The 14,593-nt window shown below is 45.7% G+C and overlaps 1 protein-coding gene across 3 annotated transcripts in view; it reads right to left on the bottom strand.

Moving 5' to 3' along the window:
- Positions 1 to 14,593, bottom strand: part of LOC122542087 (oncomodulin-like) — a 75,131-nt gene that overhangs the window by 26,223 nt on the left and 34,315 nt on the right. Inside the window, exon 2 of one of the 3 annotated variants that reach the window (XM_087978071.1) lies at positions 13,319 to 13,525. The exons of the other annotated variants lie outside the window; for them this stretch is intronic. Coding sequence (XP_087834197.1) covers positions 13,319 to 13,344 — 26 coding nt within the window. The 5' untranslated portion in view covers positions 13,345 to 13,525. The remainder of the gene's footprint in view (positions 1 to 13,318; positions 13,526 to 14,593) is intronic. 3 annotated transcript variants of the gene reach the window in all.

Raw genomic sequence — 14,593 nt, 5'->3', positions numbered from 1 at the left:
CGTCTGAGGGAGGCAGAGAGCGTCTTCAACGTGGGCATGCTTTGAAGAGGCTTCACAGTGGAATAAACTTGGTTAGAGACCAAAATAAAATCTGCAGATTGTGTGCTTTTTGAACAAAATTGAATGTATCTGCAAATATAATTCTGCTAATGCAAATTCACCCCATAGACTTATATGTATGTGTGTGTGCACGTGAGAGAGTGACTGGGAGAGAGGGAGAGAGAGAGAGAGTGTGTGTGTGAGTGTGTGTGTGATGGAGTATAACCCTGTGAGAGGGTGTGTGCATTGGTGTGAGTGCATGTGTGTCTGACAGAGTGTGTATGAGAGATGGTCTGCGTGAGTGTGTGAGTATGTAAGTGTGTGCATGTGAGACAGAGTGTATAGTGCAATGGTGGTCACCTGTAGTGTGACATGAACCCAAGGTCGTGGTTGAGGCCCACCCTTTGGGTACCGAACTTGGCTATCAGCCTCTGCTCGGTCGCTTTTCGTTGTTGCCTGTCCCGAAGTCCACCTTGGAGGATGGTCACCCGAAGGTCCGAGGCCGAACGTCCTGGACCACTGAAGTGTTCCCCAACTGGGAGGGAACATCCCTGCCTGGCGATTTGTTATGCAATGTCCATTCATCTGTTGCCATAGCATCTGCTTGGTCTCACCAATGTACCATGCCTCAGGGCATCCTTGCCTGCAGCGTATGAGATAGAAAACGTTGGCTGAGTCACATGAGTACCTGCCGCGTACACGGTGGGTGGTGTCCCTTCGTGCAATGGTGGTATCTGTGTCGACACTCTGTTATGTCTTGCAGTGGTTGCCATGACAGGGTTGTATGGTGTTGTGGTCCAAGTTGTCCTGAAGGCTGGACAGTTTGCTGTGAGCAATGGTCTGTTTGAGGTTGTTTAAAGGTGAGAAGTGGAGGCATGGGGAATGTCTTGGCGAGATGCTCATCCTTATCGATAATGTGTTGCAGGCTGCAAAGAACATGGCATAGTTTCTATGCTCCCGGGAAGTACTGGACAAGGAAGGATATATTTCCAAATCAGCACCACTCAGCACAAATGTGGGGTCTCCAGGGCTGTGTTCGATATTGTCTTTTCTGGTGCCTTAGTTAATGCCAGGTGGTCTGTCTGGTTTTATTCCTGTTTTTAAGATTTTTAAAGTGGTTAATACTGACGTGCTCACTCAGCCACGTCGGAGGGCCCTGTAGCAGTCTCCTGGCTGATAAAACACAGATAAGATTGTTAACTTGGCCAAGGGATGCTGGGTACATTGGCCAAGTAAAACACTGAAATCAGAAAACCCGTACACCAGACACAATGCAAACACAGCAGGCAGGTGTTAATGATATCAGCACGATGTAAAAGGTGACAGTTATCCTGAATAGACCATCCCCCAACAACTTACCCACAAAACAAAGAAGAGCCCACACAGAAAGGCACTGGCTCCTGCTACACAAATGATTGACACTGTTTCAAACTGAGTCTCCCTAATTGGTCAAAACTACAGACAGTTCCAGAAAGCTATCTAAAACAGTATAAAAACAGGGTTTCCCAGCTGACCACTCTCTTGGACCTTCTGAGGAGACAAACAAGGCCAAAGGCAGAGACCCGTTCACCATCCAGAGAGAGACAGGGTGAGAGAGAGAGAGAGAGACATACAGACACAGACACAGACAGAGAGAGAGAGACAGACAGACAGAAACAGAGAGAGACAGAGACACAGAGAGAGACAGAGACAGAGACAGAAACATGGGGAGAGAGAGACAGACAGACAAACAAAGACAGAGAGAGACAGGAAGAGAGAGAGACAGAGACAGAGAGAGAGTGACAGAAAGAGATAGAGACAGGGAGACAGAGAGAGACAGACAGAGAGACACACACAGAGACAGAGAGAAAGAGAGAGAGAGACAGACAGACAGAGAGAGAGACACACACAGAGTGATAGAAAGAGAGAGATATATAGAGAGCAAGAGAGAGAATGGGAGAAAGAGAGAGAGAGAGACAGAGAGGGGCTGTGCAAATCTACAAGAGACTTGGGAAATATTGTAAACTTAAAGGGGCCACACAGGATTTGAGATTGTATTGTTTTAGAATAACTTGTTTCCTAATAAAATTCATTCATAACATTTTTTTGGAGTTCAGGACTTGTTTGAAGGAGGAACTAGACAACAGCTTTTGCTGTCAACCCCATTGCTGTGGGTCTAGAGTCACATGTAGGCCAGACCAGGTAAGGAAGGCAGATTTCTCTCTCTAAAGGGCATCAGTGACCAGGTAGGCCTTAATGCCATGTTGGGATTTGAACCCAGGTTCTCAGGGAATTTCTTGGGTCTCTAGATAACAAGTCATGACATCATTGCCTCATGACTGATCCTCTCCCTCACAGCTAACTCATCACTGTGTCCCCATGGACTTTGATGTCATCAGTAAGTGACTGTACCGTGGGAAAGGGAGCCATTTGGGCAGGGGAGGGTAGAGAAAAGAGAAATGTAGCTGTAATGGGGGGTAGTATAGTCAGGGGAATTGACACTGTCCTCTGAAGCCAGGATTGAGAGTCCCTAAGGCTGTGTTGCCTGTCTGGTCCCCAGGTTCGGGATTTCTCATCTGGGCTGCAGAGGAACTTGGAGTGGGAGGGGAAAGATCCAGTCGTCAAAGTCCATCCTGAGAACCAACAATATCGGGAGAAAGAGGAAGGAGATTCTGATGTGGGAATATTAGCAGATCGGACCTAAACTAAGAAGCAGACCCAAAATAATCATCTTGGATGAGCTAATGGGCACGAGGTTAGTGAGGCTAAAGAGGTAAATGTGTGGCTCAAAGAGGAATAAGGTGAGACACAGGTTCAAATTGGTGAGACACAGGCCCCAGGACTGGGGAAGGTGGGGGCTGTTCCAATGGATCAGGAACCACGTGAATTAGGCTGGGACCAGAGGCCTGGCCAGTCGCAGAATGAGGGCAGTGGGAGCAGGCAGCCTGGGGGATGTTGGTGGCGGGGAGGAGGAGGGGGTAAGGTTCAGTCTGGGGGCAGGGTCAGTGAGGAGGGGGTCGGTGACAGGAGGGTGGCGAGGGGGGGTTGGTGAGGGGGCGGGGTCGGTGAGGGGGCAGGGTCGGGGAGGGGGCAGGGTCAGTGAGGGGCGGGGGTCAGTGAGGGGGCAGAGTCGGTGAGGTTTGGGGTCAGTGAGGGGTGGGGTTGGTGAGGGAACGGGGTCAGTGAGGGGGGTGGGGTCGCTGAGGGGGCTGGTGTCAGTGGGGGGGTGGGGTCAGTGAGGGGGCAGGGTCGGTGAGGGTTGGGGTCAGTGAGAGGTGGGGTTGGTGAGGGAGCGGGGTCAGTGAGGGGGGTGGGGTCGCTGAGGGGGCTGGTGTCAGTGAGGGGGTGGGGTCAGTGTGGGAGGGTGGGGTCAATGAGGGGGGTGGGATCAGTGTGGGGGTTGGGGTCAGTGATGGGGCAGGGCAGTGAGGGGGCAGGGTTGCTGAGGGGGGTGGGGTCAATGAGGGGGGTGGGATCAGTGTGGGGGCTGGGGTCAATGATGGGGCAGGGCGGTGAGGGGGCAGGGTTGCTGAGGGGGGTGGGGTCAGTGAGGGTAGTGAGGTGAAGGTTGAGCCAGAGCTGTTGTTGGGAGTGTGAGCCCAGTGTGGCCACACTGTCACAGATTGTGTTTCTTCATTTTTCTACTCCTCAGTGAGAAGGACTGTCATGTTTAACGTTTTAACTTTGTGTCTTTATTTTTGAGGTTTGTATCAGATTCTGTACCTAGGTATCCTCGTACAACAAGTGGTGACTTATAAACTTTTCACTGCACTCATTGAGTACACGTGACAATAACGTGAATTCATTTCAGTTCAATGGTGGGGGGGGAGGGGCGTCAGGAGACATCGGGCGTATCAGTGGGATATTGGGGATACGGGGGGCTGGGGAACATGGGGGTTTCGGAGGGACATGGGGAGCTGGAGTCATGGGGAGCTGGGGTCATGGGCAGCTGGGGTCATGGGGAGCTGGGGTCATGGTGGGGAGGTATTGGGGGCAGCAGTTGCTTGGAAAATTATGAAAAACATTAAGGGGGAGCAGCAGAAGTTTTTAAAGTTTCCAGAACAAGTAATTGGACAGAGTATGGAAAGAGTCAGGAATCTAACTTCAGGAACAGCAATAGGAACAACTGGGGAGGAGGCAGTCACTGTAGCACTGAGGGTATTGATCTTAAATACATGTGGTATATGAGTATGAAACAAGATAAATAAGCTTGTAGCACAAAGTGAAATTGGCATGTTCAATCTTGTGGGTGTTATAGAGACGTGGCTGCAAGAGGATCAGGGCTGGGAACTAAATATCCAAGGATTTACGTTCTATAGAAAAAACAGGCCAATGGGCAGAGGAAGCAGGGTTACTTATCAGTAAGAAATGAAATTATGTCAATAGCAAGAAGTGACATATAGAGTTGGAAAGAGTAGAATCTGTGTGGGCAGAGTTGAGGAACCACAAAGGAAAAAAGGACCCTGACGGGAGGTGTGTACAGGCCTCCTAACGGTAGTCGAGATATGAGGAAGAAGATAAATCAGAGATAGAAAAGGCATGTCAGAAAGTCATGCGATAGTCATCGGGACTGCAATATGCAGGTGGCCTGGGAAAACCAGGTTGGTGTAGGGAATTACAGCACAGACGGCTGAATGTACTTTCCAGGGATGCGACCTGACCTACAAAAATTTTCCAGCATTTTCTGTTTCTAATTCCTCTGTTAAACCTATTTCAGGTCAAAATCCTTTGTCTCTCAGCCCACTCCCATGAACTAGCTGCTCAAAGACTCTCAGTCTTGCTGAACAGCAGCAAATCCCACATTCCTACACTTCATCCTGACTGAGGCAGCTTGGAAAATGCAGAAGGAAGGAATTACCTAGAATTTAAACACTGCAAACGAGGTCACAGTTACATCTGATCAACGGATTGGGATGAAATGGCTACTCCATCTTCACATCTCTCAATATGCTATTCAGCCATTCACCAGCAGGGAGCATTACTGAGCTATCATTCCACACTCAGGCAAGTGAGCCCTCAGATTAACCCCATCAATCAGGGGTGTTCACTGCACAAAGAGGGGTACATTGTGGAAACCATTGTCTCCCCCTTTTTAACACAAAAACGAAAAATGTAAATTAAACTTAAAGCCAACTATATTTTGCTCTGAACAGTGACAAATTTTGTTTGTGAAGTGCTTTTGGAGCAGCTTTATGACATTGAAGGCACTGCTGTGTATAAATGTACATTGTTATTTTTGAGGATGAGAAAGATTTAAATTTCAGATCAATAACTTTTCATTATAGCAGGAAGATGTCAGGAGATGATGAAAGGGCCTAAAATGCTCCATTCTGAATGTGTTTGAATAAGTCCAAGAAATAAGGACAATGGTTTCAATCTCATTTTTTTTGGCTCCATTTGAGGTGCATCGAGCTTTTGGGAAAGTTTCTATCCATGAAACCTGGTAAATTTTGCTTAAAAACTTCCGGTCAGTAACTACCCACCCTGCCCTATAGCATCCCTCACATCTGATTCCATTCATAACTTCATAAGATACAGGGGGTGGAATTAGGCCATTTGGCCCATCGCCTCTGCTCCCCCATTCGATCATAGCTGATATGCTCCTCACCTCCATTTTCCTGCCCTCTCCCCATATCCCTTCAACCCATTACCAATTAAAAATCTGTCTAACTCCTCCTTAAATTTACTCCCTGTCCCAGCATCCACTGCACTATGGGGTAGTGAATTCTACAGATTCACAGCCCTTTGGGAGAAGTCGTTTCTCCTCAATTCTGTCTTAAATTTGCTTCTCCTTATCCTAAGACTATGGCCTCTCGTCCTGGAATTAAATTATATTAATAGCAAGAAGTGACATAGAGTAGAATCTGTATAGGTTGAGTTAAAGAACCACAAAGGAAAAAAGACCCTAATTCCCACCTCATCACATGCCATTCCCAGAATAACTCACCTTGACCAGGATATCTGGGATTTACCACCACGCTCTGCTCCTGTGCCATCTTTAAAAGCCCATGGTGTACCCAGACACACCCTGTGAGTCCAGAGCTGCCCTGGCCAGTTCCTGATATTTACCCCGGATGTTACAGACTGGGGTGTATCAATGACCCACACAGTGGGCAGAGACACAGAGATCGTGGGGGGGAGGGAGCTGGTGCAAATACGGGGCGTTGTCTTCCCCAGGGGCAGCACGGGAGGCCCTAACACCAGACCCTGATCTGGGCTGAGGGTTCCCTCCCCACCCTGGGGTTAGAGTAGTCTCAGCTGCCTGGAGGAATCGTGACCTGTCTAGGAATGAGCTTTAGGGCCTTCCCCACTCTGCCAGGGTCAGTGTCACCATCTCCTCTCTGATCCCCCTCACCCCTTCTCTCTCTCTCTGCCACTGTACCCACCTCCCAGAAAGGTTCAAAATCTCTCCTTCTCACTGTTCCCTGCAAACTCTTCCACCCCATCGCTGTCACCATCCCAACCCTGACACCCTTAACCCTTGTGCAGCTCACTCACTCGGGGCACCTCCCCACTGGCACTGACAGTAACAGACATGCCACCCATTTCCATCTCCCTCCGTTCCCGCCTGCCTTTCATTCCAGTTGTAAGGAAGCCCAGAGTGGGGGCAGCAGAAACACTCAGGAAATGTTGGCCTGCCCAATATCTGTCTCCTCACCCCCACTGTGGAGGGCATCCTGACTCGGGAAGTGCTCCCATTGGCCCCAGACTAGACTTGGAGGCTGCCCCGGACAGGCTGTGCCCTCCACCCTCATCTCAGTCTGAATGGGCCTACTCTGTATCCCGAGGATTTGCCGTGAATAAGGGGAACATTTGGAGAAGGGAACCGCTTGGATGGGTTTTCCAAAGAGCTAGTACAATCAGGTCAGGATGAATGGCCCTCTCCCATGCTTTAAGAGCAAATTATTCTAACCCACTGTTTTCCAGGCCTGATGTCTGCCGTCACAGTCAGTCTTTGTTTCTGAATTTGCCACTTTGTTCTTTGTGTAATCACAGTCTGACGTGGAGTCTAACCTCAGTCAGTGTTTTGCTGCTTACTCAGTGTTGTCATGGACATTGTGTGAATCATCCGCAGGAACAAGACTGGGAGTTGCACACGTGGGCAATTGGTTTTTATTAACTCCGACCCACTTTCCTGAAATAACTTTAGAGTAAACCTGAGGACATTCACAATTTCTGACTCAGAATTTCTCAATTTGCCATGACGTTAATTATTTCCTGGCCCAGCCTCTCACATGATGTAAGATGGAGAGTTACAAACAGGCCGACAGAGAACTGACAGAACCAGACTGTCCACACCTGTTAATGAGGGAGAGAAATCAAGGTGTTGCACTTCCCAATTATTTGTCAATGTGGAGAAACAACCTAGTGTTTCACAAGAACAGAGATCAAACCCAGACACTGAGACACAAAAAAGAATATCAGACCCAGAGCAACCAGACACCGGGTCAAAGATGAAGGCTGTACGGAGTGTTTTAACAGACAGACAGAGCTGGAGAGGTTGAGGACTTTGGGAAGGGAATTGAGACTCTCGGAAGTTAAACGCCGCTGGATGGTGGGGAGATGGTGGGAGGGAGGTACAATTTCTGGAGGGTGATACAGAGACAGGACATTTCAAACTAATAACCAAAAACCTGCAGATTCCAAAAATCAGAAACAAAACAGAATGTTCTTCAGCCTTATGAGGAAGGGTCACTGGATCTGAAACATCAACTCTGCTTTCTCTCCACAGATACTACCAGACCTACTGAATTTCTCCAGTAATTTCGGTTTTCACTCCAGACAAATGGGACGATTGATGCCTCAGGGGAGTATAGCTTTCTCAAAGTTACTGATGATGGGCTTGGAGCTGTTGTGCAATGGAGAGATTACAAATTGAAAAGATCAGTCTCCATCAAGACACAGAAACTAGGAGCAGGAATAGTCCATTCAGCTCATCGAGCCTGTTCCACCATTCAATATGATCATGGCTGATCCTCTATCTCAATACCATGCTCCCACATTCTCCCTGTATCCTGTTATTTTACAGAAATCTAGCTATTTCTTTCTCAAACATATTCAGTGACCTGACGTTCATAGCCTGCTGTGGGAGAGAATTCTACAGGCTCACCACCTTCAGAATGGAGACATTTCTCCTCATCTGAGTCTGAAGCAGTCTATCCTGCATCCTGAGAGTGCAGCCCCTTGTTCTATAACCCCATTCCCCACCCCTCCCCCCCAGTTACACAGGGGAAACATCATCGCTGCCTCCAGTCTGTCCAGCCCTGACAGAATTTGATCCGTTTCAATCAGATTCCCTCATTCCTCAAAACTCCAGTGAATACAGGCCCAGTTGACCCAATACGATAAACATGCCATCTCAGGAATCAGCCTGGTGAGGTTTCACTACATTCTTCTGTAGCAAGTATATTCTTTCTTAGTAAAGGAGACCAAAACTGCACACAATACTGCAGGCATGGTCTCTCCAAGGGCCCTGTACAGCTGCAGTAAAACATCTCTGCTCCCGTACTCACACCCTCCTGTAATGTGTGTTCCTGTCTGCCTGCTGCCCCTGCATGCTCACTGTCAGTGACTGGTGCACACGGACATCCAGGAGAAAATGAAGACTGCAGATGCTGGAGAATTGATGTTTCAGGCAAGAGCCCTTCATCAGAAATACGAAGGGCTCTTGCCTGAAATGTTGACTCTCCTGCTCCTCAGATGCTGCCTGACCTGCTGTGCTTTTCCAATACAACACATTCTCCACACGGACACCCAGGTCCCTTCGTACATCCACATTTTCCAACATATCACTTTTTAAAAATATAGTCATTCCATTTTTCCTATCAAAATGTGTAGCTTCACTCTTATCCATATTAAACTACATCTGTCAATTTACTCAACTTGTCAAAATCATCTTAAAATCCCTTTACTTCCTCCTCATCACTCATAATCCTACCTGGTCTTGTGCTGTCAGCATTATAGTTGATTCCTTTATCCAAATAATTCTCACAAATACCCAGGGAATGAGCTCTGGACCCTCTGGTACCTCATTAGTTACCACCTCTCACTTCTACAATGACCCATTTCTTCCTGGATTCTGTCTCCTGCCTGTTACCCGATTCTCAATCCATTCCAGGGCTTTGCCACCAATCCCATGGGTTTTAACTTGCTCATTAAGCTCCTCTGTGAAGCTTATCAAAAGCTTCCTGAAAATTCAAATACACCACATCCACTGGTCCTCCCTCATCAATCCCACTGATTACGGCTGTGTAAGGGCTTCAGGACCTGGAACAATTTTGCAAGCTGTACATTACTGAGTGAAAACAGCACAGTGTGGATGGAGTGTGAACAGACTAGAAAGATTGAGAGAACATAATGACGTAAAGAAGATAAATTAGTCCTTACCAAATGAAACAAAAAGTCAGAGTTTGATGTATCAAGATTACCTTGTACAGCAGTATTTATTTTAATTTATAGTAAATAGTGGCTAAAATCTAAGCCTAAAGACAGTTTGACTTTGCTTTCTCCCTCGCCAGCCTGTCTCGATCCACACTCATTGTATCAGGTGACACAAAACAAGAGTTACATCATCAAGGTTCTCCAGTGGATCTGTCAAACATGATTCCACTTCAATATAAATCCGTCTTTATTTTGTATAATCCCATCAGTATTATCAAAGAATGCTGTTATTACATCCTTTCCATCGACTCCAACATTTTTCACATTCCTGATGTTCGGGTTATGCACTCTCTTAATTCCCAGCTCTCTCCCTCCCTCCCTCCTTTTTAAAACAAGGGGGATTGTATTACCACCCTCCAATCTGCTGGGAATGTTATTGAATCGACAGAACTTTGGAAGTTGATAACCAACACATCCCAGCTCCATGGCCAGCTCCTTCAGGATCCTGGGTTCAGTTTGTACTGACAGTATTTTCTCAATTTGGAGATGCCGGTACTCTACAACCACCTGATAAAGCAACAGCACTTCGAAAGCTAGCGCTTACAAGTAAACCTGTTTTTGGACTATAACCTGCTGTTGTGTGATTTGTAACCCAATATTTTCTCAAGCACTATTATTTTAAGATTAATTTCCTACTTCCCAACAGTCCCTCGCTTCTCTCACATTTTTGAGATGTTTCTTGTGTCTCTGCCTGTGAAGACAGACAAAAGACACTGTTCAAAAGATCTTCCATTTCCTTGCTTTTCATTATCAATTCTTGTGGTTCAGACCATAAAGGACTTATATTTGTTTTAATTAATCTTTTTCTTTTTACATACTTATAGAAACTTTTACAAGCCACTTTTATATGTAGTCATAAAGTCACAGAGATGTACAGCATGGAAACAAACCCTTCGGTCCAACCCGTCCATGCCAGACATCCCACCCAATCTAGTCCCACCTGCCAGCACCCGGCCCATATCCCTCCAAACCCTTCCTATTCATATACACATCCAGATGCCTCTTAAATGTTGTAATTGTACCAGCCTCCACCACTTCTTCTGGCAGCTCATTCCATACACATATCACCCTCTGTGTGAAAAAGTTGTCCCTTATGTCTCTCTTATATTTTCCCCCTCTCACCCTAAACCTATGCCCCTTTAGTTCTGGTCTGCCCGACTCCAGGGAAAAGACTTTGCCTATTTACCCTATCCATGCCCCTCACGATTTTGTAAACTTCTATAAGGTCACCCCTCAGCCTCCGGCGCTCCAGGGAAAATAGCCCCAGTCTATTCAACCACTCCCTATAGCTCAAAACCTCCAACCCTGGCAACATCCTTGTAGATCTTTTCTGAACCATTTCAAGTTTCGCAATATCTTTCCGATAGGAAGGAGACCAGTATTGCACAAAATATTCCAACAGTGGCCTAACCAATGTCCTGTACAGCTGCTACATGACCTCCCAACTCCTGTACTCAATAGTGAGACCAATAAAGGAAAGCAAACCAAACGCCTTCTTCACTATCCTATCTACCTGTGATTCCACTTTCAAGGAGCTATGAACCTGCACTCCAAGGTCTCTTTGTTCAGCAACACTCCCTAGGACCTTACCATTAAGTGTATAAGTCCTGCTAAGATTTGTTTTCCCATAATGCAGCACCTCACATTTATCTGAATTAAACTCCATCTGCCACTTCTCAGCCCATTGGCCCATCTGGTCAAGGTCCCGTTGTAATCTGAAGTAGCCTTCTTCGCTGTCCACTACACCTCCAATTTTGGCATCATCTGCAAACTTACTAACTATACCTCTTATGCTCATGTCCAGATCAGTTATATAAATGATGAAAAGTAGTGGACCCAGCACCGATTCTTGTGGCACTCCACTGGTCACAGGCCTCCAGTCTGGAAAAACAACCCTCCACCACCACCCTCTGTCTTCTATCTTTAAGCCAGTTCTGTATCCAAATGGCTAGTTCTCCCTGTATTGCATGAGATCTAACCTTGCTAACCAGTCTCCCATGGGGAACCTTGTTGAATGCCTTACTGAAGTCCTCATCAATCCTCTGTGTTACTTCTTCAAAAAACTCAATCAAGTTTGTGAGACATGATTTCCCACGCACAAAGCCATGTTGACTATCCCTAGTCAGGCCTTGCCTTTCCAAATACATGTACATCCTGTCCCTCAGGATTCCCTCCAACAACTTGCCCACCACTGAGGTCAGGCTCACTGGTCTACAGTTCCCTGGCTTGTCCTTACCACCCTTCTTAAACAGTGGCACCATGTTAGCCAACCTTCAGTCTTCCAGCACCTCACCTGTGACTATCAATGATACAAATATCCCAGAAGAGGCCCAGCAATCACTTCCCCAAATTCCCACAGAGTTCTAGGGTACACCTGATCAGGTCCTGGGGATTTATCCACTTTTATGCGTTTCAAGACATCCAACAATTCCTCCTCTGGAATATGGACATTTTTCAAGATGTCATCATCTATTTCCCTACATTCTATATCTTCCATGTCTTTTTCCACTGTAAATACTAATGCAAAATATTTGTTTAGTATCTCCCCCATCTACTGCGGCTCCTCACAAAGGCCGCCTTGCTGATCTTTGAGGGGCTGTATTCTCTCCCTAGCTACCTTTGCAAATTTATTCCCATACTTTATTTTCCCTCGTTTAATCGCTCTCTCACTCCTCCTTTGTTGAATTCTAAGCTGGTCCCAATCCCAGGCTTGTTATATTTTCAAGCAACTTTATATTATTTCCTTTTGGATCTAATATAATCCTAAACTTACTGTGTTGGACACAGTTGGGCCACATTTCCTGATCTGTTTTTGTGCCAGAAAATAACATATTCATTCCTGAAATACTTACCATTGTTTACCTACTGTCCTGACTTTTAAGTTACACAACATCTGTCGTAATCAATGCGCCTCTCATAATTGTGTAATTTCCTTTTTTTAGATTTAGGAATTCAGTTTCAGGTTGGAGGGCCATAGTTTTTATTTGGAAACTCCCTCTGAATTAATTTTCAACAATATGTTTAAACTGGGTTTAATGGCAGCAGACTGAGAAGCAGAAAGTGGAGGTAGAGTGACTTTCTGGGGAAAACTGACTTTTATAGGATCTGCCCCTAACCACTTGAAAATATCTCCAGTGGGGCCTCAATAGTCAGTCAAGTTAAAGTAAACAAAGTCACTGCATCCAAAGATGTAGAGTTTATGTGGAGTGCTCAAAAGAGAAATGTGATTTTTGTTATTGTATTTTTTGCAATGTGAGCATCTGAGTCCGAAAATGAATTATTAAGGGGTTGTTGACCCTCTGGTTAAATTCACTACCACTCTTTTCTCTCGCTCTAAATAAGACAGTAACTGTATGGCTCTATAGTGTGGAAACAGGCCCCTTGACCCAATAAGTCCACACTGACCCTCTGAAGAGTAACCCACCCAGACCCGTTCCCCTACCCTGGTATCCTATTTTTACCCCTGACTAATGCACCTAACCTACGCATCCTTGAACACTATGGACAACTTAGCATGGCCAATCCACATAAACTGTACATCTTTGGATGCAGTGACTTTGTTTACTTTAACTTGACTGACTGTACCCGAAAGCTTTCTACTTTTCAGCTGTAAAATAATGAAGGTCTGTTAACCCCTAGAACTCCTTGTAGTTTGTGTTGCAAGGTAAATGGTTTCTGGTCATATTTGGTAGATATTTCGATTTTGCATTTGGATACAGGCACGTAAAAGTGAAATGCTCAAATGAGAAATGTGATTTTTGTTATTGTATTTTTTGCAAAGTCGATTTGAATTGCTTTGTAATGTACTTACAGTTCATTAATAAATAAAATATATTTTTGCAAATAAAATAAAACTCACGCTGCTTGACAAGTCATTCTCTTCATCAAAGAACGTCAGAAAGCTGAGAGTGCCAGAAGTTCAGCAAGATCCCAGATTCTATTTCAGCTGTGTACCTGGTTAGCTTTGTTCAATTGCAACACAATTAGGCTCAGGATCCTTGAGTTAAACTTAAGAAAATATCCAATGTGTTGAGTAACTATTGTTTGGTGGCTGGCCTGGACTGACCTGTAAAAACAGGATAATATATGACAGACTGAAGGCGTGACAATGGGAAGGAGGTTAGGGTTAGGATTAACCTCATTATGCTGATCATACACAAGAAACTGGTTAGGCCTCACACTGAGTATTGTGTACGGTTGTGGGCGGCACACTTCGGAAAGGATGTGAACACCCCGGAGCCTGGTTCCAGGGATGGTGAGGAAAGATGGGACAAGTGAGATGGCTTTCCTTGGACAGGAGATATGACAGATTTTTTTCAAAACCATGAAGATTATAGATGGAGGTAGATTGGGAGGAACAGGACCCACTTGGGAAACACTGCATTGATCCAAATACATCACAAAAGTTAAAGATTTATCCAAAGTCCTCTACTTTCCTGCCCACCTTTTGGACTGAATTTAACAAAAGACCTGACCAGGTTTCTGCATGTAAGTAGAAACTATTGTTCATTTCAAATAAATCATTTCTAACTACAGGAAAACAAAACTTTGGATTATCACCAGGTAACTCTGCTAGCTGAAACTCTAACCCTTTCTTAAACCCTGACACCAATAGACATACAGGGTACAGGGAAAATCAACACGGGGAAACACAGTCACAGGATTCAATGAGGAGTCCCATTACCTTCCCAAGACCTCCTCATCTCCGGTTTCCTTATTTCCAGATACTTTCAAATGTTTGCTGAAGATGCAGGGTGGTTGATATATTAATTGTTCAGTCTTTCAATCATTGATTAGAGACAACAGACTCAAGCAATTGGTGGGAGAGAACAGCCAACTGCCCCCAAGGCTTTGGTTACTTCCATTGCTGAAAGAGACAGAGACAGAAAGACAGAGACAGACAGACAGGGACAGAGAGACAGGGATAGAAAAACTGAAAGAGCGAAACAGACAGAGACAAAGAGAGCGAGAGATGGAGACAGAGACCTTGTCTTTTCTCCAGTCTCTGGAGTATCTCTCCCTCTATTGGTCACACACTCTCTGTCCACCTGCCCAGGAGCCAATCAGAGTTTTGTTGTCATGCTGCTGACTCCTGGCCTCTACTGGTCCTGAGCGTACAAACCAATCAGCAAGC

The sequence above is a fragment of the Chiloscyllium plagiosum genome, unplaced genomic scaffold (genome assembly GCF_037043375.1).
Source record: "Chiloscyllium plagiosum isolate Xiang-an unplaced genomic scaffold, Cpla_swu_hap1 HiC_scaffold_33, whole genome shotgun sequence".
Taxonomy (NCBI): domain Eukaryota; kingdom Metazoa; phylum Chordata; class Chondrichthyes; order Orectolobiformes; family Hemiscylliidae; genus Chiloscyllium; species Chiloscyllium plagiosum.
This window is presented reverse-complemented; position numbering and strand designations above follow the sequence as displayed.